The sequence below is a fragment of the Cyprinodon variegatus genome, unplaced genomic scaffold (genome assembly GCF_000732505.1).
Source record: "Cyprinodon variegatus isolate N-32 unplaced genomic scaffold, C_variegatus-1.0 Scaffold561, whole genome shotgun sequence".
Classification (NCBI taxonomy): domain Eukaryota; kingdom Metazoa; phylum Chordata; class Actinopteri; order Cyprinodontiformes; family Cyprinodontidae; genus Cyprinodon; species Cyprinodon variegatus.
Genome location: NW_015151014.1, coordinates 472,131 through 496,587, shown reverse-complemented (window position 1 = coordinate 496,587; position 24,457 = coordinate 472,131). Strand labels below are relative to the sequence as shown.

At 38.4% G+C, this 24,457-nt stretch overlaps 1 protein-coding gene across 5 annotated transcripts; it reads left to right on the top strand.

Annotated features, from left to right (window-relative positions):
- On the top strand, positions 1–21,109 carry znf821 (zinc finger protein 821). Of its 5 annotated transcripts, none has more exons than XM_015391818.1 (6): positions 1–105; positions 10,424–10,555; positions 10,679–10,794; positions 13,238–13,336; positions 14,941–15,107; positions 16,804–21,108. In XM_015391818.1, the coding sequence occupies exons 1-6, from the start codon at positions 102–104 to the stop codon at positions 17,792–17,794; spliced, it is 1,509 nt and encodes a 502-aa protein (XP_015247304.1). In that variant the 5' UTR covers positions 1–101; the 3' UTR covers positions 17,795–21,108. The 5 variants fall into 5 exon arrangements, with proteins under 5 accessions (XP_015247304.1, XP_015247303.1, XP_015247305.1 ...); XM_015391817.1 differs by having other exon boundaries at positions 10,676–10,794; positions 16,804–21,107; XM_015391819.1 differs by having other exon boundaries at positions 87–105; positions 10,656–10,794.
- Positions 21,110–24,457: the final 3,348 nt, after the last annotated feature.

The window sequence follows — 24,457 nt, the reverse complement described above, 5'->3', positions numbered from 1 at the left end:
TCAAGCTAAAACATACAGTGGTTAGCCTGGATCAGAGAAGCCCATCACAATCTGCCTCCGGTCGAGACCCTCTCCTGATATGCCAGTGTTTGCTGGACGCCATGGGTAATAATTCAGTCATATATATTTTTTTCTAGTTCTATCATGGGACGTGTGTCAGGGTCGTGGTTCCGAAGACATTCCCTCATTTACTTTTGCTCTGAGCTTGGTCGCTTTCATCGTTGTTGCATTGATATAAAGAGCTAACATTCGGCTTGTTAGCCACCAGTTTGCTATCAATATGTTTTTCATTTTTTAATTCAACATCAATTAAGTGTTTTACTTTAACGTTACGTGCATTAATGTTAAGCAATTCGCTTGTTTAATGATGCGATTGGCTTAATTTGTTGAGATGTCATATTTTCCGCTTAACCTTGCGGATGAATACATTTTTTAAAACCTTGTCAGTATCGTGCTGCGGTCAGTTTACTCGTGGCATTTAGTGATGACGACGACATGCGCTTTGATGACATTGGAGTGTAGCGCCACCTGGTGTTGATAGTGAGCTATCCAGGAAATTGTTATTTGGTCTTCTGTTGCACCAGGTGACTGTTGATAGAGAGTTTGAATCAATTATATGATTTGAGTATTTTTCTTTATAAAACTGTGTTATAAAGAGGTAAACATAAGCTGTTGTGGATTGTTAGTATTTTTTATTGTTTTAACGTTTAAATAGACTTAGATTTGACTTTATTAATCCCTTGGGATTACTCCCTTCGGGAAATTGTATTTCCAGTAGCAGGAAAAAAATTGCACATACAAGAAAATAGAGGATGTTTAGGCACAGTATATACAATAGAAAAATAAAATCAATTAAATAAGATGTAGGAAGATGTATTGGGGGATGAGGATAGACAAATAGATACAGAGGGCTATAGCAAAAACAATTACTTAAATTAACAGTTATGTAGTGTATTGCACTTGGATGGTTGAGGAAAGAGAGTGTCCAGATTATAAAAACCACAGCGAGTATCTACAACTCCTTCACTTCTGTTCTCTTAACTCTATTTCCTGCTCCCCCCCAGAGAGGAGTTATAGAGCCTGATGGCATGAGGGACAAAGGAGTTCCTGAGTCTGTTGGTCCTACATTTGGGAAGGAGCAGCCTCCCACTGAACAGGCTCCTCTGGTTGCTGAGGAGCCTGTTAATATAACTGCCATGAATGAGAATCTTTACAAATATATTTTTTCTTGGTGTATGATAATTATGGTATGTCATTTGCAGTGACTATATTCTATATTTAAAACAAAATCAGTGCCTTAAATGAATGAAGAGCATATTTGGCGCTGGAGTTTTCACATGTCCACACCCAAAAGTACACCTACGCTGTTTGACATTGTCAACCCAGAAGTTATCAAATGGTTGAACGAATAGCACTCCCTCTTTGGAATTCTGGAAAATTTGCTCCTTAAAACCAAAAACTTGCTGTTCATGTTTGGGGTTTTGTTTTTGTTTGGATGAACTGAGGACTAGAAAATACATTTCTGTTACTGCTTTACTGTAACTGATTCACCTTGCTGAAGGTTTTAATTTATAAAAAGCCTTGTGTTGGTGGTCTGTGTCCAAGATCTCTCTGGATTTTGCAATTGGTGCTGTTATTTCTATCATCTTTAAAAAAAAATAAAAATAAAACGGCACAGCTGGGGATAATCTAAGAAGACGGACAGAAAGCTGTGACTTTTAAATGTTTGTTTGACATGCTTGAAGTGTGTTTAAAGCGATTTAAATGTAGTAGGGGGTATTCTTAAAATAGATTTAGACACATGTTCCCATTTACTGAACAGAATAATGATCCCTGGCTACATATGGAAATCAATTACTACTCTGAAAAATTGTCAATCAAGTCACAGGAACGGGAGGTGGCTGAAAACATACATGCTTGAGAGACTTGATAATGAATGTTGAGAATCACAGTGTTAGTACAGAACATTAAAATTGAATAAAAGACAAATGGTCTTTAAATCCCTCAGGCATGCAACAGTTTGCTGTGTGTAGTTTATGTCCACCAGAGGGCGCTAAGATTGCTTCCTGTATGTCAAACCCCCTAGTCTTCTTGTAGGAATTATAATTAGTTATTTTCTTCGTATGTTTTGCATGTTTTTCGAGATTATTGGCACATATGTTTTTTTTTTATTCTTATTATTATCCAAAATTGTATATATTGAATCAGCTTTAAAGGCTACAGGATGTAATCTAACGACTTTAGAGCTCAGTTAATTGGTGTATGGAGGAGACAAAAATTAATTAATCAAAAATGTCTTTGTTTTGATTCCTTCCAAATTTAATTTATTAAGATGCTGCAATGTGAGGTTTGGTCATGTTTACTTTCCAAAAGTAAACCTTCTTCTCATTTTTTAAATTGTAAATACATGTGTAAATACTTTAAATGTTGTGTAAATTCTTATTCTTCGTATTTTCGTCATGAATTGATTATTTTATGCGTAATCGAAAATTTCGGAGGCGGTTGAAAAGAATAATCTAAAGGTTTTCTGAACACCTCATTTTACTTCCGCTGTCGTCGAACCCCAGCTCTCGTCCTTACTGACTACAACTCCCACAGTGCATTTCGGCGCGCCTTCAGCTATTTCTCATAGGAGATCAGCTGAGCTCGCGCTTCGCTCCTGCGAGCAGCCAGCGGCTCAGGATCGGAGCAGCTCGGGGCGCTTCGCCGTCCGTCTGTCTGTTGGGTTTGAGCATCATTTTAATAATAATAACAACCAGTTTTTTCTTTTTGAATCTAATAATGAAAGAATGTGACGTCCATTCAAACGCGCCGTGGATTTTTCTTGGTTTCCTCTCCCGTTATAGCGCTAACGTTTCCTCAGACGGAGCTGTGATTTGGAGCCAGTTTCTCCTGTAATCTGCTCCATCCTCCAGCCGCTCTGTTCGGGTTCACCTGGGGGAGAGTCCGGGGTTCTGGTAGCGCTCTGACCCTCTTTCTGGGAGGGGGATACTATGTCCAGACGAAAACAGACCAACCCCTTCAAAGTTGACTGTAGGTATCATTAGTATTTTTCCTTTTATTGTTTCAAACGCTTTTTCTCCTCATTGGGGTCCCAGTTACTCTGCTCCTCTCTGTCTAAAGTATTTCTGTGTGTCATTTTTAATGTCTTTGTTTCTGCTCCTTTGAAGTCACTTTATTCAGATTTATTAGACCAGTTTTTACATCTTTGTTTGTAAGTGATGTTCTAATGTGGCAGAGCTGATGTTTGGCAAACTTTTGGATGTTGTTCTTACTCTGCAGTTCTGTGCAATGATAAATTAAAAACAACCATGTCAAATGCCATATATGAAATCAAAAGGTGAGAAAAGTGGACTGAATAAACTAAGACACATCAAATTGGTCTAGTGGGTTAGAGCAATGCGCTTGTTCTCTGAGAAGGTTGCAAGTACCCGGTTCGATCCCCACAGCCTGGACTCTGGGTCCCTGAGCAACACCATTCACCCTGATTGCTCCCTGGGTGCTGCACAGTGGCAGCCCACTGCTCCCCAAAGGGATGTGTTGAATGCAGAAAGTAAATTTCCCCATTGTGGGACAATAAAGGGATTTACTTTTACATTTTTTTAATGAGTATCCAGAGAATATTTCATTGATAAAATGTGAAAGATGCATGGAAAGTATTTAAATTCCTAGATTATGCATTTTCTACCCAAACAGAGTAGAAGAGGATGTTTTATTTTCATTGTATGGGATGCAAAAAAAGTTTTTTAGTGCTATTATTGTCAAATACAGCTAGGGTGTGTTGTTTAATAGTTTGTGTTAATATTTTACAAAAAAAAGAACTGTGCAGTAGTTAGTTTGGTGGGCTGGGCGTACAAAAATTATGATGGTGAGTAAGGACGTGCTTTTGTCATATCCTTTATTGCCATTGCGATAGAATTCTCTTTCCGTCTAAATGATAAATTAGAATAAATGGTGTTTAATAACTAGAATAATTGTTTAATTATCAGAATTTACTTGTCTTTTTTTCCATCAGGGAGTTGATTAATATAAATTAAATGCAGTTGCTGTGGGATGTTTAGTGATATAAATCACATTTCTCTATGTAACTGGAGTCTTGTGTACGGAAATGTATCTTTTTTTTTTCAGAGCAGTATATGTGATTGTGGAGCTCTGATCATTTTTCCATGAAGCAGTGTTTTAATTCACACTTTTATAGTACATCAAAATATAAGATTTTAAGTATACATCACCTCAGCCCCAATGGTGAGCACACTTTGATATTTTCTGGCACTGCACAATTTTGTTGGCAAACACTCTTTCAGTAAGCATTACTTTTTTTAATCATTGCTTGTACTTTTGGATTCTGTGCTTCAAAATCCCTGATTAGTCATTAAATGCATGCTTAATAGCATACTCTGATCTCATGATCCTGTTAAGGTAAATAGCAAATACTCTTTAAGAACAACTTTCATTTACAGCGACACAAACATGGAGAGCAAAACAAGTTTTGTGACGTAGCGTTCCTATGAGGATTTATCCCCAGGTTGCTGTAAAATATTAAAAACAACTATCTTTACCCAGACGGGCCTCTTCTTTTGTCAGCGCTTTAGTGTAGTCTAGCAGGATTTCTGTTTTTCTCAAACGTTAAAAGAGGGATGGTTACTGTAAAAGCTGATGTTTTGGGTAAAACAAATCTAGAGGACACCTGTTAAGCCTTTTACATTATATCAGGCTACAGGGACTCTGCTCTGATCAAAATCCTCTGATTTGGTTTCAGGTTGCTGCAAAGCAGCACATCCAGCCAAGCTAAACCTCACCTTTGTCTATGTATTACATTTCTACAAAATGTTTTTGCACACAGCCTCTATGGAGCTCCAGTGCTATAATATATCCAATCTCATTCATCATTGGGATCGGTGTGTGCTGCAAACGACTGCTGTGATGCAGTATTTTAAAGGCTACAAGATCTCTGGTTCTATGCACTGAAACAGTGCGTTCCTTTATCCAGCTGCTTGGAGAAACGTCTACAGTGATTAATGCCCACACCTAGTATAGATCTATTGATCAAGGTCCTAAATCTCAGGCAGAGTGCCAGAGACACTGTGAGCAATAAAGTAATAGTTGAGTCAGGAATATTTGAGCTGAATGAATCTTTCCTCATTACAACGTTAAGAAGTGTTTGCTTTCTAATTATTATAGTTATATGTAAATCATTAACATTACGTTTTTAGTGGATAAAGTTAAGTAAATATTTATTGTATCAGAGAAAAGATCATTGGTTTATTGATCTAGTTGTAAATTGTTAAAAAGATTAATGATGCAGAGCTCAACACAGGGATTTGATCGCCTAATTTTTCAAGCTAATGCCAAATCAAAGCATCAGGCTTTAATTTTTTATTATTTATTTTAGACCATATAAGAAAGAAAAAAACGTCTGTTTAAAAAAAAAAAAAAGAGTAGCTAAGCAATTGCTAATCCAACATCCAACTTGAATTGATAGATTACGAAAATAGAAGATCCTTTTTTTTTTTTTTATCGATTAAAGATGTTTTGCGTTGATGTAGCTCTTTGTGTCTCTGGATATCCATGACTTCACTGTGTTGGTCCCGCTGCTGATCTCTTAAAAAAAGTTGCTCCATACTGAAAAAGAAGACGATTGCCTTGGGACGGCACAAAAAGAAAAAAAAATACTTTTCTTAACACATTCTGGTTAATTGTTGAAATGCATTTTGCTTTTGCACCTACTGGTAATGCTTAGAAGCATATGAAGCCACATGTTGCCACAGAACATCAGAGTGGGAGCTGAGAGGATGGCCAAAATCATGTTGACACAGAAAGGGGAGCTTTTGTTTTGTTTTTTTGAGTATATTTAGCCATAATCTCTGTTTTCAGACCTCAGATTCTTTCTTGTGATTTGGCTCTTCGGTCTGTCTGAGCTCTCGTTGGCCTGTAGAGAGCTGACCGTCGCTGAGAGGTTAGCACAGACTGTCTGACAGACTAGACAAGCAAGGAAGTAGACAGGCAGGGAGACAGGCAGCCACACACACACACACACACACACACACACACACATTTATACATATATATTCACACACCCAAACAAAGTTAATTCCACAGAGGGATTCTAAAGGGTTGAACAGAATCCAGATAAAATGCAGAGGAATCAATTGTATGAAGACTGATTTTTATTAATTGAAAGCCTGGATTTAAAACTTGCTGTTTTTTTTTGTTTTTCAACCTAGGGCACTTTTATATTCGCAATTTTAGTATTTGAAATTGTCACTAGAATAAAAGGTATATCAATATACAAAATACAATAATCCTACATTTCTGCAATAAATTAAATCGGAGTCGAGAAAAAAAAGAATTGTAATGATGAAATATACATCATCATTATAATAATAATAATAATAATCATGCCTGTAAAATTATTGGGCCTTTTATATGCTTCAACTATCCAGAAAAAAACAAAACAAAACTGCAGAATGTAAGCTGGAGAAACTGTCAACCAACAGGTGCAACAGAACTTCTGCAGCCATGCTACTAGAATGCATGGGAGTGATCTCTGATTATTCATATATAATTCCCTGTTTGTGTTACTTTTTCTCACGCTGATCGATGACCAGCTCCTTACATTCTGAACCAGCCAGAGTCCTCCTTCATCAGAAGGGTCCTGTTGGTCCATCTTTGCATGGTATTGGGTCAGCAGATGAGAAGCGATCAGATGTCTGGCCCCACCATCCTCGCGCCCCTCCTGTCTGTGTGTGGATGGAAGACGTGGCCCCAGCACTTCCTGCGCTTTCAGACAGTGGGGTTGTGTGACTTCATGTGTGTTCTTTTGAGGGGACGGCGGCTGGAAAGTAGAAGGAGGGGCCTTTGAATTTAAAAAAAGAAGAGACAGACCCCATGGCCTGGTGTTTGAGCAAAGTTTTGGCATTCTGTCTTTTGTCTGTTTTGTCGAGCACGTCGGCCCTCCACAACCCTGACCCCCCCACACACACACGCTCCCTTTTTCTGTCTCTCTTCTGTGTGTCTGCTGGTTGATGAGTTTGTCTCTTTGTCTGGATTCAGTCAGACACTGCGTCACCTCCTGCCTACAGACACACAGACTCGGAGATAACATCACAGTGGCACGGAGACTGGGGGAGGGAGGGAGGGAGCAGAGACAGATGTACAGACGGAGCTCTGGCAAAGGGGTGGGAGGGGGGGATGGGTATTTCTCACACATCAATCATTGGCTGTGTGCCGAGAAGCCAGCTCGCTGTAGTAGTTCAATACTCAGACCCAGTGTGCCACTGCTAATGAATGCTCAGGCTCGTATGGGAAAAGACTCTAACTGCTTTTATCTAAAGAAGAACAGGTTTGGGTAAACTTTTGCGTTTAAGGACCATGGTTGCTTCTGTCAGTCTCAGGTGAACGAGACTGATAGCCGTGATTACCTCACACAAAATAAGTTATAAATCCCCCAATTGTCTTAGTCATCTGAGTACAAAAAAAAACTCCCAATAACATTTTAGTGAGGCAAGTGTTAGGAGTCAGGTGGAGGAGTTTTTAACCAAACCTCAAGACCAGAAGAGCTTCCAAAGTGCAGCAATTGGCAAATGTGAGCGAGAACATATGGGTTACCATTACTGAGCTGTATCCTCATGCCCCGCCCCGATGGTATGGATGGATATGGAAGTATGGGCTACATCTAAGCAGAAGACGCAGAGGGTGAGCCAGGCTGTTTGGCATGTGGGCGGTTTGGAGAAACACAGTTTGTAGCTGGATAGGACTAAAGAAGGCTGCTCCTCTTCTGGGACTGCAGCATCGCTGCTGGAGCAGCCAGCATCTATTGGTGCGTAAAAACAGGGTTGGGATGTAAATGAACTAAATGTTGCTGCATAAAGAGGAGCGAGCTCAGCACTCCTGGGCTGCATGGTTTATATCTAAAACCATTTTAAACTGATAAGATATTTCTCAACATCCTTAATCAATGAAAACAAAACTGTTAAGAGCATCTTTATTGTTGTTAAAGTTTTATTGATGGCAACATTTTCCTATGTCGCCTTAAAAGCCTTGTTGATTATCAGTAGGAGATTATTAAGCAAAGGTAAAGAACCACCAAAGGTAGTGCAAACATAACAAATATGATTTCTGACAGCTTTTAGTTAAACACTAACATATTTAGATCTAAAAACTAAAACTTCCCTCTAGCAGTCAACCCTGATACACCAAGTCAAACTCTGACAGCAGTGGGACACCTCAATAGAAACATTTGTTGCTTTCACTATATAGGAAAACGTGGTACAAATGAACAAAATACACAAGCATATAATAATTAAATCAAATCCGATAAGTTTTTTTTTTTTTTTTTTTTTTGCTTAAGAAATAGTTTTTAAAGAAAGTAAATATACACCAGTCAGGATCTCTTGGACGACAAAGATTCATGATATTCTTTGAGGTCTGATCAGCAGAGTCCAACTCTTCTAACTTATAAAATGCTACTTATAATGAAGAAAGCAAATGTGCTGCAAGTTCTTTAATTAATGCAGCTGAATCTTATGATAAATTAGCAAATTGTGAAGTAAGACCCAGTGAATGTATCATAGCCTGTTTCTTAACCTCTCAAAACCTTTTTATGATGTGTGGGCTTTTTATGACGCGATTTGAGCCAGACCCAGTCGCTGAAATCTCACTTCCGGTTGCTTCCTGTCCTCCAGTGATGCGTCGAGTAGCTCGATTTTTCGCGTCATAGAGTCCTGCTGTTATTGGTTAAGACCACGTGGGCTGTTGGGCTTTGTAGCCAATGAAATAAGGTTTCAATCAAGCCTACAAATGGCGAGGTAATAAAAGGCGTTCCCTTTTTTGTACCGGCTCGCTTAAGCGTGGAATTATTACAATAAATTATTAGTTATTACAATGCCTAAGGCTGAAAAATAATAAAATACAGCTCAGAAAAGGCACTGGGGCTTTTTTTAGCTTGAAAAGCAGCAGTTTCACTACCTTTTATAGATGTTTATGTTATAGGTGTAAAAATTCTACATTTTGTTAAATACACTGATTCTGAAAATAAGTGGGGGAAAAACTTGCTTCATCAATGTTTTGTGGCCATCAAAATGCTTCAGTGTTATTCTATGGATCAAATAGTAAAGCAAAGCATAGTAAAAGCATTTGGCACATTTAGAGATTTTTGGAGATGCTGGTGACACCAAAAGTTCAAAGCCCCACAGCTCTGGAGCTGTTTTAGCTAGAGGTCTGAAAATTTCTGCATTTGTGTTGGACCTGATGTAGAACAAACATAATACAATGAGACATGCCTATTCTCAAGCATGTCTTTATTACTGCTGTTCAAAAAAAGACCCTTCATTTTCCAGAATAAAAAGAACAACTTTGAGTCATATTTGAACTAATCTAACCTGGTCTGTGTTCTACTCACCCATTTTAATTTATAGATTCAGAAACTAGAAGTTGTTATCTTTCAAATAATGTATTGCACGTGTAATTTGGGCTTACAGTTCCTAAGTTATTTACTTTTCCATTTGGGTATGCAAAATGGGAGAGAATTTGCCAAAATGAGGTGGCTGTTATGATTGTATTAAAATCCAAAGGAATACTTTACTGAATGGGGAAAATATTTGACCTGAAAAACTGGAGCACCTTTAGATACATATTTTCCAGTATGGGCTTTCCATCTCATACCAGCAACACAGAGAGGGTATGATGATCTCCGTTATCTTTATAATAAACATCTTCTTTTGTTCTTTCTGTGAAAGAAATTTATGCTGCCAACATCTTATAGCTAAGAAACTGGCTTTTACTGCCTTCATCCATCCATCTATTATCTGACACGCTTGTCCCAATTGGGGTCAGGAGGGGTGCTGGTGCCTATCTCCAGCTGTCTACGGGCGAGAGGCGGGGTACACCCTGGACAGGTCGCCAGTCCATCGCAGGGCAACTTTTACTTCCTTTCTTTTACACATTTCAATTGTTGATCTAGTTAACTTCTAAATCTGAGTTTTGTGAGTTGTTTTGGTTGCATTAGGTGGTGCAATATCAATGCAGATCTGGGATTATTGTTTTTTTTCTTATTTAAATGTTTTATTTTTTTAATGGCCTTCTAAAAACTAGAATGAAATAAACCGGCCTTCTCTTGGGTAATTTTGTAAGGAGCACAATTTGTAAAACCTTCAACTTAAAAAGCTAAAAGCTTCCTGTTTGTGCTGCATATCTGCTCTGTTTCCACTTGCTTGTTGAAGAAACCAATTCTCTCTCTAACTCCTTGGCACCATAAGCTGTATTGAGATTGGTTAAAGCTATATATTAAGTTCAGCTTTCATAAGGTGTAAAAAAAAATATCAGACATCTCTAAAGAGACTCATTAGTCGAAAATCTAAAATTAGTTGGGGTGTTTTTTTTTTGTTTGCTTAAATCGTATATTTGTCCTGTTGTGAATTCTTAGGGCCATTCCACACTTTGGGCTTATCAGGACTCCAGCACACCATTAACATGGATGGCAGGGATGAATTTAGCGAGGATGGCGAATGCTGCAACAACATCTCCCAGGAAGTCCAAGGACAGGATAGCGTCACAGGTACGGGACGGAGGGACCGGATGGACTCTGCAGCAACGTCCTCGGGCTGAGGGGTGTTAGTGAGAATAAGCCCTGCTCTGCTGTCTGTCTGTATTGATAGGGCTGTGTTTGCCTCCATAGAAGAAAGCGATAGCGACCCTGACATCCACGGCGAAGATTCCTCCTCCAACGCATCTGCTGACGACCACATGTCCGCCAACAGAGCACAGTGCCGCCTTCAAGGAGCCGGTGTCAAAGTGGTGAGTTGACTGCATGTTAGATAGCAAAACCTGTTACGTTTATTTATTTGGTGTTTTCCCATATCATAGTGTTAGGAACACATAGAAACTAAACATGATGGACTCAACAAATGATACGAATCTGCATCCCGGTTCTCTGGATAGCAACAGGAGCCGGATCTGTCATTTTAAACTATATGGCAGATGTCATTGATTAGCGGACTGCGGTCCGGACCCGGACCCATTTGCTGGCTAATCTGGACCCAACCTGATTTATAACATTTATAAATTACCGCTTGTTGTCCGATGATGGTGTCTATCCCCGAAATCCCACATCCTCCGTCTCCGCTCCGCCCTGCTGCGCAAAGCCTACAGCCTCCACTGTTCCTCCCGTCCTGCTGCGCTCCGACTTCTTCAGGGTTTGAGGAGAACATGCGCTATATTATTATTAAATTCAGGAGCAAACATGTGGATATGAACACTTAATTTAATATGACTTATTAAATACATCCCCACCATCATCCAGCATATGTTCAGTTTCTGCCCAATTATTTCCGTTTTTTTTTTGTGGATTTTTCTAACAGGGATAACCAGGATCATCCATGGTTTGTATGAACTATGTTTGTTTTCTGCTTCCAAACTCAGTATCTCTTCATCCATTCCTGAGATGAGAAGTTTCTTTTGAAGTGGTGAGAGGCGCTCTTGGGCCTTTTGACTGGATTTGATGAAACTTTTAAGCCTCTTAGTATAAATAAATGTTTTGAGCGAGATAGGAAATCTGCTTCCTGGTATGTTGAGGTACCAAGAGTTTGCATCCAGTCATTTAAACCAACGGTCTCAGTTTTTGGGAATATATAAGCTCACAAATGAGCCTGGAATGGCTTGAGAATGGCTTGGTCTCCATTCAAACCCAGGTTTAAAGCCTAGCAGGGCAGCATAAAGCGCACTGCTCTCATTAAGCCATTAAAAAAAAGAAAAAATAACAAATTGTCAGTTCAGATGTTTTATAAAATATGTGAATTAGGAAATTGTCTGTATACCAAACTGAACGATTGTTGTTCTCTCCTTAAAAAAAACATTTTAGATTTTAAAGTGGAAAAATCTTCTTTTTTTTTTTTTTAAGTTAATTTATGGCATGGATCCATAAAAATCTGATTTCATTCCAGTGTTAAATTCTGTTTAAAGTAACAGATCATTAAAAATATCTCTGGACCTTTACTTGTTGATGATTTTCTTAATTCGGACCCCGCTGATTTTTTTATTGGTCATCCCTGCTATATGGTATAAAACCACGGCTGTAGGGTCTATGAAAGTGATCAATTTAGCAGCTCAAGCTTTTGTTTGATGCATTAATTGTGCCTGTTTATGATCTTTTCCTATACAGACCTCAATAGATGCATTTTTACCACTAGTAAAGATATTTAAATCTTTAGAATCAGTCAATAGCGTACGCTGGCCGTTAAATCGTTTAAAAACCTTTAATTTTTAGGATATTTATTAAAAGGGGAAAAAAAACTTGTGCAAACATGTAAAACAGCACAGAGAGTTGGATCATTGACCATCTCTCCTTATCATCCACTCTTGGGTTCCCTGTTGTTTTTTCTCCACTGAATTCATGCAGTCATAATATTATTGACAAATCTTGTGATGGTAGTATCCTTTCTGTAAATTTCTATTTTCTCCCGTCGCTCCCCTGTTTTTAATAAGTTATACCAGCGCCTCTGTAAATATTTAGCAGCTAGGTAACATTCATCTGTCAGTATGACCATCTACTGCAGGGAGGCTCCATCCAACAGGCTGCAATTTGCAGTGTCCTAGATGGTGTGAACCCATTACAATAGGAATAGATGAGCTAACTACTATAGCATTTGAAAAAATATTGCACACTCTGATATCCTAATGGCAGTATGTCCTTAGTGTACATGTTTTAGCCTTGTGATTTATGTCTTGAGGTCAGATGTTGATGGAAGAGGGTTAATTTGCATCTGAGGTATTGTCTTAATTGGGACGTACATTCTAGATCCAAATCTGTATGAAAGACCCAATAATGACCAATTTTCACTTGTTCTACCAGATGTTGATTCAAAGTGTCTTATGATGACATGCACCCTAGCCAGATTCACCAGCCTTTGGGAAGAAAACAAAAAGCCCACATCACCACAGATCACCCTCTGTACCTAGCAGTGGAGATGAGGCTCTTTTACATTTACTTCTACAAAATAATTATTTATTTATTTATTTTTTTCTGAGATCTAATGCAATGTTTTTAGTGTCTTTGGTCACTATAAGGTACTGGGTATGTAGTAAAGTTTGATACAAGCAATGCATACTCCTAAATGGTGACTGATCCCCACCATAGGAACATAAGTTATGTATGTTCCCCTTTAATCATGCCGTGACGCTCCACCACACTTTTCATTTATGTGCAATTAAATCTACTAAAAAGTGCTTCTATCTTCCTCAGGAGAGTGACGAGGGGACTGACCACAGCAGCAACTTCATTTGTCCTCTGTGCTCGCTGGATTTCAGCAGCCCTGAGAGACTCATTTCACATGTCTACCAGGTAAGAGCTGCTTTGCTTCACCAACTCTGAAAACGGAGGCAAATTTGGAAACCTGCAGCATCTCTGATGCTGTTTATATTTGTGTACACTAGTCCTGTAGTTGGACAATCGGAGATTTTGAAGAGTATTTTAACCAGAACAGCTTATGATTGGGCAAAATCAAATAAGATGGACAGTTAACGTTCTTAAGGTGACGGAAGATGAACAATTTCCATTATTTTATCTGCTATTTTAACTAAATTCAAATCTCTCTTTTTTAATAGTCATATTGCCAAACCAACTGGTTATGCCATACCTTAGTACAGACACTAAGGTAGCTCTTAAATAAAAAAAAAACAACTCTCAAATGATGAAGAAAGTGAAGAAGCTGGTTACATTTTACAAAACCACCTGCTGCATGTGTGCCAGCTAATAGTGTTGAAAAGTATGAGTAAATACACAGTAGTTATACAGTATATTATTATTAGGATAAACACAACTAGGGTTGGGAATTGAAAAGTTTTTCACAATTCCGATTCCCTTTTCGATTCTATGAAACGATTCGATTCTTTATCAATTCTTTTTTCGATTCCAATTTGGGGAAAAAAGGAGAACAAACAGTTTGATTATAAGCATCAACTTTGTTTACTTAACTATTGCACAATCTTACAAACTCAACAAGATCAAGATGTCCACAGGAAATGTGAAACTGGAGTAACATCTGTGTTTAAATGAAAAATGAATACAAGAACAAACTTAATAACCAACAATGTCTAATAACAAATGATGGGATAATAACCTATTTTAAATAACAAAAAATACTAATTATAAAACAGTAGTAGGGAAAATTAACAGTTCTTTTGCAGAAAGATGAGCATATCTGCTTTTTCTGGAAGGATACGGGATCTTTCAGGGCTTATGGTGTCTCCAGCCGTGGAGAACACCATCTCAGATGGGATGGAGGAAGCCTGCACACAGAGGTAGTTTTCAGCCAGTCCAGATAGCAAGGGCAGCGTATCTTGCTTGTTCCACCACCACAGTGTGGCGCTATCCCTGCAGGGGATGGAGGGCAAGCTTTTATAGAGCTGGATTTCCTGATCTACCCTCTGGGCTAAGGAAAGACGGGGCTTTGATTCACAAAGTGACCGCAGCTCGTTGTCTTCCGTCTCGAATAGTTCTTCCAACTTGTGTAACTTGCGTAACTTACGTAACTTACGTAAAAAGCGTGACGTAAGTCGTGCTCCCCAGAGCCGGCGCTCTAGGCTCTGGTGCTGCGGGAATCGAAAAAAGAATCGTTCAGCGAGCTGCCAAACGATGCCATGGAATCGGAAAATACGGAACCGGTTCTGAACAGGAACCGGTTTTCGATTCCCATCCCTAAACACAACCCAATCAACCGGAGATAAAAAACTGGCACCTTTAGTTGAAGAAGATTGGTGTTATAATATGCTTATACAGATGGCTTCATTTCACCATTCTGGGCCGCATTTATTCCAATCATGACAATACTTTTCCTCCATCTGTCCCTTTTCTAAATTTATAATTTATAAAACGGGCAACATTTGCCTTTTAAAGTTTTATCCTGACGCGTTTATGTGTTTATCTTTCTTCCCTGTCTTTCCCAGCATACAAGCATGATGAGCAACAACAAGAGCTATGTGTGCCCAGTGTGTGGGCGAGCCCTGAGTTCTCCTGGCTCACTTGGACGGCATCTTCTCATCCACTCCGAGGACCGCCTCTCCAACTGCGCCGTCTGTGGTGCACACTTCACAGACACCAACAACTTTAACAGGTTCAGCTCTGCTGCTGCTATGAATGCGCTTCACTTTTCTATCAAGAGAAACTAAATGTCTGGTGCACTGGGCAAAGTGGGGTCTACCGCTAAAATAGAATATCTCCTTTTTAATAACGCATGCATACCACAGCACATATTCCCTGTGTTCTTTGCCTACTGATAGTCAAAAAGTTTTTTGAGACTCAAAAGGTTTAGGAAACGTGTTTCTTGTTGAGCACATTGGAATAAATAAAGAATAGGTTATCCAATGTAAAATGAACCAGACTGTACAACATGAGGGATGAATAAATTTAGCCCTGCATTGACAAACCTATTGGATACAAACTTCCATGTTGCTTAGCAACTACCATTAGCCTTTTTTTTTTTTTTTTAAACAGCCCCGTCAAGGTCAGAATATGCAGAGGAGAAAGAAAGAGGAATGAATTATAAAATGCAATGAAAAAGAAAGATTATTCAATATATGAGCTGCGTAAAAATATTTACAGCTACCCGACTGTTCCGTAAAAGCTCTCTAACTCAGATATAACCGATTCCCTACAGAACATGCCATTCATGTTGTTTTTTGCAGGTTTCTGTAAATAATAATCTACCTTTCATAAAGACGATTACAGGCCTCTGTACCCAGTTTGGGCTCCTAAGCCTGTTTTTCAGTGTTTGTTTCCAAAAGTGTCTGAAAGTTGGACCTTTCATGTAGATTATATTCCCTCTGGCTTAGAGTGGATCCTCATGCCGTCGGATTGCCACAGCAGTCTGTGGACAAAAGCTCTCTATCTACCATCGTGCAATTAAAGGATGTAGCCTGGTATTTGACATATAGAATCCTTTGAAGTCGTCTTTAATTAATTTTTCATCCTAATAATGATAATACACAAATTTAAACTGAGCTCATGTTGACTACTTTTCATACCTCTCTTTATTGTCCTGATGACGGTGCCTTTTAAAAATTAAAATTACATAATAAAAATCATCTTTTTTTTCTTTTTTTTACTGTTCTTGCAACTTCTAAAAGCCAAATACTGTCTCTGAACTGATTAACAATGTGTCTAGAATGAATTTTAAACAAGCTGCACGATACAGCCTGCTGCAGCTGTTTGCTCCATTCAGACTTCTAATCTGTGAATGATTAACTATCCTGGGATTTCTTTAATATCTTTACCTTTAAATAAGGCTGTAATAATACCGTTATTCTGAGTAAAAATCCTTTTTATTACTTTGTTCATGTCTCCATTGGAACTAGAGAGTATCAGAAATGTATTATTGAACCTTTAATCATTAGTTGCTAGGTAACTTTTTCTGATGCCAGCTGAAATTTTCCAAGGATTTGGAAATCTTTCTGTTGAATGAAGTTCTTAAGTAGAAATAAGCCCTCAATGACAATTGGATTTGTTTTATTATCCGTCTTAATGGATTAAAAACACCACTGGATGGTTCTTATCTTTGTTATCTATATTTTGGACACAATAATTTGGACATTGCAATGAAGAAAAGCTAATCTGCTATCCGTTGTGCTCTGAAATCTGATCGGTTATTGTAGTTTTTCTAAAACGTTCCATAAAATATAAATTTTACAAATAATCAGTGATGAAACCTTCATAAAACTGAAAAACGATTATCTATAATGATGTGGGAATAAGAATCCTGTTGGAGATTTAAAAGGGGGTCTCATTTAGGCTAACCTTGTGTCTTATTACAGGGAAAAGCTAAAAGACGTCCTCGACTCGACCAGGATGGATGCCACAGGCGGAAGGGACTCCTGTTCCATGTCCCAGTCCCTCTCCAGCAGCCCCATGAGCAGCCCGGGTTCAAGCACGCACTCCTGCCACGGACCGGGCCCCAGCCCCAGTTCCTGTCAGGGCCCACATCTGTGTCAGGCTCCTGATGCCACCCCCAACCTGTGTCAGACGCATCGTTCCTGTCAGAGCTCCAGCCACATCCCAAACCAGTGTCAAGGCCCCAGAGCATGTCATGGGTCCAGCCCTGGATGTGGATCGTGCTCGGGCCCTGGGCCATGCACGGGGACCGACCAGGGACCCTCCTTTCCTTCGCTGCCTGATGGGCTCCTGTCCGAAGGTCCATCGCTCGCCTCTATTCCTGACTCTTTAAACTCCTCCTCTTCAACCCTTCCTCCAATACCTGACATCCTGAGCCCGATGCCTGTGTACCCTGCAGGGGTACTGCTGGTGTGCAACAGCTGCGTGGCCTACCAACAGTTAGTGGAGGCGCAGTCCCCCATGAGAAAGTGGGCCCTCCGTCGCAAGAACGAGCCCTTGGAGGCTCGCGTTCAGCGCTTGGAGCGCGAGCGTACGGCCAAGAAGAACAAACGCGCATGCGAGACAGACGAAGAGAGGGAGCTGAGGAGACTGAGGGACCGTGAGGCCAAGCGCATGCAGAGGATGCAGGAAACAGAGGAGCAGAGGGCGCGCAGGCTGCAGAGAGACCGGGAGGCCATGCGGTTAAAGAGGGCAAACGAGACGCCGGAGAAGAGGCAGGCCCGGCTGATCCGCGAGAGGGAGGCAAAGCGGATCAAACGGCGGCTGGAGAAGATCGACCCCGCCCTCAGGACACAGATAGAGCATGACCCTGCTGCCATGGCCGCACTTACAGCAGACATGAACCTCTTTCAGTTCCCCTGTCCGATGCCCGTTCCTTCCATTGACAATGGTCTCTTCATGAAGCTGCCATGAGACCAAACATCCCCAACCCGTGCCCTCAGATCACCTGCTGCGGTTTGAACAGCTTCATACAGAAATCCCTAGTTTCTAATTTATTACAGTCTATAAAGCCTTGGGAACAGGGTTGAGAATGTTTTTTTTTTTTTTTTTTAAGCATGTTGTGAAGAGATTTGTCTGTTGTTAAGTGGACTCTCAGATTTAACTATACATTCTGGTGGAAGATTTTGCAGTAAAGAATAAACTAAAATATCCTTTGCACACGGATTCTCAGTACGGGGGACGGGGACTCTGTAGCGGGAGGTCCTCCCAGCCCAACCTGGACTCGGTAACTTGGACTTGCCGGTAGCTACGTCTCTCTCTCTCTCTCTCTCTCTGTCTAAGCTGCTACCGTAGAACGTTCATGTCCAAACTACTACCTCACCCGGGGCCATGGAGGGGCCCTCTGCGCCGCAGCTCCTAGCTTCCAAAGCTACACTCACTATACAATACTACAAAAGATGCAGGTTGTTCAGCCTCACTCTGTTTTTATATATTCCTTATTTTTGATGCTTTAATGGGACTCATGCGTTCATCTGCTAGATCAACTCTGAATGTTTCTCCTGTTAAACATGAAAAGTGTTGAAAAGCATTCCTTTTTTCATTTATCCTTATTTCTTTACTTTTTTAAATCTGTGTAATTTATTATTTTCTTTCTGTTACAGAGCCTCTCCAGGCTCATAGCTGTGTGCTGCTGTTATTGTACTGTACATTACATTATTTACCTCTGATATATTCTGGGCTCATAACGTGGACTGAAACCCCATTATGTTACCTGTGGACCTCAGAATTATTCATTACTTGAATCCTTTTCTGCAAAGAGTTTGTGTTTATGCTGATGAGTAAACGGCTATGTGTCGCTGTTGGTGTGAAGAGAATTGTGCTTCGTTTTAACCTGTTTTGTGCAATTTCTGTAGCATTCACGTTGTTTGTGAGTGTGCAGTACTTTTATTTTAGGTTATTATTACCACTTATTTTCTTTTTTATATCCACAAATCCCCTAAGAGGTGACAATTCTTTACAGGCGTATCTAAAAAAAAAAAAATAATATTTAAAAAGTTAGAATTAATAAATCTAATTCAAAAAGTCAATAGATTCATTACACACAGAGTGATTTATAGTAAACAGGCTCAGAGATTTTAGTTTCTTATAAAGAGTATTTTATAAACTAAATAACACTAAAACTGGCAGCCTACTGATTTGTGTGTCAAGTTGCTTGTTTTGCATAATTACTGCATCACTGCAGCAGTGCCTCCTGCTGAGGTTTAAAGGAACCCCAGGTTACTTTATTAGACAAGGACAGATGCCCAGTACAGCTAGAGAAGGAAACGGTTTTTCTATAAAGTTCACCTTCATCACCAAACCAACTTGATTTCTAAATGAAATGCAAAATTCCTTTATTTCTCAAAATTTACACAAATTTTCTCCACAGCCCAGATGAGATGCATTTAGTTCAGGAACAGCAGTTTTATCTAATGTCCTTACAGGTGTGTCCAAGGAGGATCTTTAAGCACTGACCAGAGCCACAGTTTGTTTTTTATTGTTTTATTTTTTGGGTCTGCACCAAACTTGAAGAGGCTTAGCTTTGATGTTTGTTGCAGTTATTGTTTTGGTCACTTTTGGATCAATGTGCTTAAAAAACAAAGTCATAATAAATGGCTAGCTCCTTTTATCCAATACCAAAATAAACAGAAATCAACACCTAATATGTAATGTTAAAAAAAGAAAAATGTAAATCCCTTTATTGTCAGCGTGAGGTTAAGGGTCTTACTCAGAGAGCCAGAGTGCAAGCTGTAGGGATTGAACCGGGTACTTGAAACCTTCTAAGAGCACAAGCACACTGCTCTAACCACTAGACAGACACTAATATACATCAGTCTGTGTGTAATAAATCTATACTTTTAAAATAAAATTAAAATGTTGGCAATACATTTTTCAATGATATTCTCATTTATTAAGGTATACCTGTAAGATTCAACTTCTCTTTTATTAAGCACTGAGGCTTGTCTATTTGTTTTGATAGAAATCCTCCTCATTCCACAAAATATTTATGCCACATTATACTTTTTTATTGTAAAAGTGTTTGCTGTATTTTGCTGTTCGAGTTTTATATTTTTTTCAGAAGCCAATTTTTCATTGTCCCTAAGTTGTTTGCTTGTGCCATGATGATACCTCCACTTCCCTTGATTTCTGTTCTCCAGATGCAAAACTTTACATTAACGGTTTCACTCTCCAAGAACAAGGGATATTTGCGTTTGAGTCACTCCTAGAAGGTTATTCTAAAAAAAAAAAAAAAAAAACATGAGCGGATTGAAACTTTTGCCCTCCTGCTCAGAGGTTTTCCTAGGAGTGCATCAAACTTCTATGCAACAGATTTATTATTTCTGAAGAGATTTTTAATTTTCAAAGAGACTATGCAGAACACAACTTCTAACATTTAAAAAAAAATTAAACATCCAACGCTCCGTTTGTCAGCCTTTTTAACTTGGTGAGAAAGTCATCCTGGCTCCCTAAAGATTAATCAAATAATCAGTTGTGTTATATTTGTTAAGTGTTACAGATCACTTGTTTTTCTTGGTTTGATTTTTTAAAAGTTGAGTAAATTTCAGCAACAGAATCCCACTGCCATCCCATACAGGATGTTTGCTGCCATCAGCAAAGGTGTCAGATCACCTGTGAATACTGCGTATTCTCAGAGGTCACCTTTTAACCACCTTGTCATGCAATGATCAGAAAGTTGTTTGCAGCAGGAGTACCATGGACCTCAGGGTATCAGTTTGTATTTCGGAGTAGTATCCTCATTTTAGGTTTGCTTAATATTGCATGTCCTTGAAACTACACTTTTACTAGAGTTGTTCACTATGAGCCTGTATTCTGTTTTTGCTTGCTTATTTTATTTTTCAAAATCCTTATTCAAAACATTTGAAAAGTTGTCATTTTTTATATGAATGCTATCAGGATTTTCTCTTAATGTCAATGTTTACAAAGTACCTTATCTCTGAAAAAGGCCAAATGAATAAGCTGAACTTCAAACCTGGTAGTCATATCCAAGCATTTAGACTGATTTGCCCTTTCAGTACACCATCCTCTGCTATTGACTCAAATGATGTACAGACTATAATGAAACTTGGTAAAGAATGTGAAAATAAAAATCAAGTTCATAACGAAACAAGCTTTTAGCTTCTTCTCTGCATTTGCTGTTTGAACTATCAAAATTTTGTAGGGCCAGAGAGGTCTTAGCTTTAATAGTGTGCATTCTCAGTTTCAACTCTTCAAATTTGACTGTTTGTACTATAACTGTAGAAATTGATCAATTATATCTGTATATTATGCAAAAATAAACAGTGATTTCACATATTATGACCTGTTTGAACATCCCTCAGATCTTAGGTAGTGATGTAGCAAAAGAATCACACTGGTATTTAATACCAACAGTGTTGTCCAAACTTTAACAGCGTTTTTAGCCTAAATTATCAAACCAGCAAAAGTACCACCCCACCAATTATCACATAATTTTAATAAATCCAGTTTTTTACTGTAGATAGTTTAAAAAATTTAAATGGCATCATTGAGAAAACTCATGGATAGGTGTTACACTGAGTGAACGTATAAAAGCACCAGACCAGAAGTGAGTCTGGTCTAGAGCAGAATAACTGCATTATGGCCTAAGTCATCATGGTAACTTATATAATACTGCTTTTGTGCGACCTAGTTGAGGCTTAATTAAGCAGGATATATGAAAAATCCCAGCTTAATCCCTTATCTCAACAATGGGCCTATAAAGTTTGATCAAAGTAAAACCAGTAGAACAGCACAGCCATTTATAGCATTAACATTAGGAACTCACTGTTTGAAGAGTGCTTTTTAAATCCCTTATAAAATCTTTAAATACAAAGGTGTCACCTTTATAATGTAGACCTTTTAGGGCTGCAATGAGAAGCAGCAAACAGAAGAACTGTTACCATTAAACCTCAAAAATGTAAAAAAAAAAACTGTTAAAATTGAAGTCAAGTTCTCATTTTAACCCGATTTAAATGCCGTTGAAGCACCTGCACATGTCGGATGTTGAAGCTGAAGAAATGAGGTCAGATGTTCAGAGAACAGAAATCCTTCCACATGAGGGGAAAGGTGTGTGTTAATCACTTTTGACAATTAGAAATGTACAAATAATAAACATCAAAAAAAAGAAACGGCACATCATTTAGGTTTAGCGATTATATTTATATTTGTATATATATTTATATATTATATTGTGTTTACTTAACAAACATGATAAATGCAATATCTCCATGTTAGCTGTAACGATAAAAATACAATATCTTTGTGTCCTTAAAGTACATAAAATAAAAACAGCAAAACAAGTAAAAAACAAAAACAAAAAAAAACACCCTAATAAGTTCACAGAGGTACAAATATACAGTACAAATCTATTTATTAAAAAAAAAAAGGGTACAAATAAAAATGCAACAAAATAGAGATATTAATGCTTTCTTAAAGTCAGGTAGGTGTGGGTTTTTTTTTGTTTGTTTGTTTTTTTATCCTAAGGGAGCACTTTGGGTCAACAACTCTAAGGCTTCTGATAGAGATCAATACATGTTGGTACGGCCATACAATATTAAGACTCACCATACAAAGTTCATACAACCTGGATTATACTTGAGGATTGAAAGTTACATTTACATAATTGCATATATTTTGCAGATTTAGGCATTTTAAAAAGAAAAGGAAAAAAAAATTCAGTTCAGTTTAACTTTCACACCACAAAACGTAATGTCACCTTATACAAAAAAAAAAAAAGTCAAATCTGAAAATACAGTCTTATTTAAAACTTTTAACCATTTGCATTCTCCTGATTTAATTTGACATCAGCGACACCATAATCTTACTAAGTTCATGTTGGCGGTTTATTATAAGATGAACTGTCACCACTGATGAAAGCTGATTTGTGCAGCTTGGCGGTTTTTCACTCTGTTGTCCAGGAACTTTGGGACGCAGCATCAGACCTTACAAAACCCACTGATTCTATTCATAAAAAAACCCTACAGATCTTGTGCAACAATAAAAAAAATGAAATAAAAAAACATCTGCTCTGTGCATCCCCCATGCATGTGTTGAGGGATAGGACTGCCCTCCACACCTGACACTCTTGAACTCATCATGTAGAAAGTGCTGAGAAAAAGCTTCTTTTCCTTTCTCTTCCATATACTAAAAATCCACAAATAAAAAAAAAAAAACAAAGATGTAAAAAATCTAAACTAAACGGGAGGCAACAGGTTGTATAAAAACCCTGCCAGGGGGAACCCACTGCCGCCTCATCAGCATGTGTAAATTTCTGCTCGTCAACCTGACCTTTCCAAAATGCTCTCGTACAACCTGAACAGAGTCTACCAGAAAAATCGACTCCATCCTTTCCTTTAGACACATTGTACAGAGCTGAGTTTAAGGCATTAACAACAAGCATCATCGAAGCTATCTACACAGAGAAAATACATCTATCTACAGGCACACAAAATCTGCAACGCCTCCGTGATTTTGTGTGCTAGACAATTGAAAAGTCTTCAATTTACCAACGTTTCATTTCAAAACACTGAAGGACATTTAGTGCAATAACTTACAACGGACCATCGGCAAAGTGGATAAAAATTCATTTTGTAAGACACAACAAGCTAAATTTATCTTTGAAACAGCCCATGCCACTAAAAGGAAAGAATTAAAAATCGAAAAGCATTGTTGTAGAGAAGGATGAGGTTAAACTGATGATGCCAGATAGAAACCATTAAACATACTGTGACCTCAACATACCGGTAAGTAACATAAGTAATAAAGACAGAGTCTCTAGTGATTTGGCTTTAAATGTACGGCATTAAAGTAGGTAGAAGACAACGGTACAGTATATCAGACAGCTAGAGATTGCCAGACAGGGGAAAAAAAAAAAAAAACACTGCTTCAAATTAATATAAAATGGGTCAAAAAAAAAAAAAAGTTCAATACCTGCATCAAAACAACCAGAGGTGCTGCTGTGTAAGATAAACCACACTGAAGACAATCCTGGACATCGTGCTCAGATAACTGCATAGAAAATGCCAAGACTACGTGGTAACTTGTACTAAATATTGCTTTCACTTTGACAAATGCCTGATAAGTGCCAGATGGGTAAAACTCAACTGTTTTTGCCTTTGTCCATTATAGCATTACTGAAATGCCTTCAGCATTAGATGTATTGATTCGGGCTTCAGCAGTGAAACTTATTATCACACTTCACATCCTCCAAAATCAGGTATTTATGGTACAAAAAAAATACTTATTGTGTTTTATTGAATTGCTCATTTCAAACAACTGGAACCTCTTACTTAAAATTTTTCTGAAAAAAAAAAAAAGCTATAAGGCCAAGAGGGAAAATCCGTACAGAGAGGACTAGTAAAAGCAACAGCTTTGTGTAATCAGGAGAAAATTACCTAAATTTACGCCACAGCCAGCAGCTTTCAGGCAAGAAAAAATGTTTTCAAGTGAATAATCACAAATTTAAAAGTGAGAAAAAGGACTATAAATTATTGTGTCACTTATCTTTCCTGATAGGAATGTCTGCACAAGGAATGTTATCAGATTAGAGACCTCTGGATGAACTGATGTATGATCTAA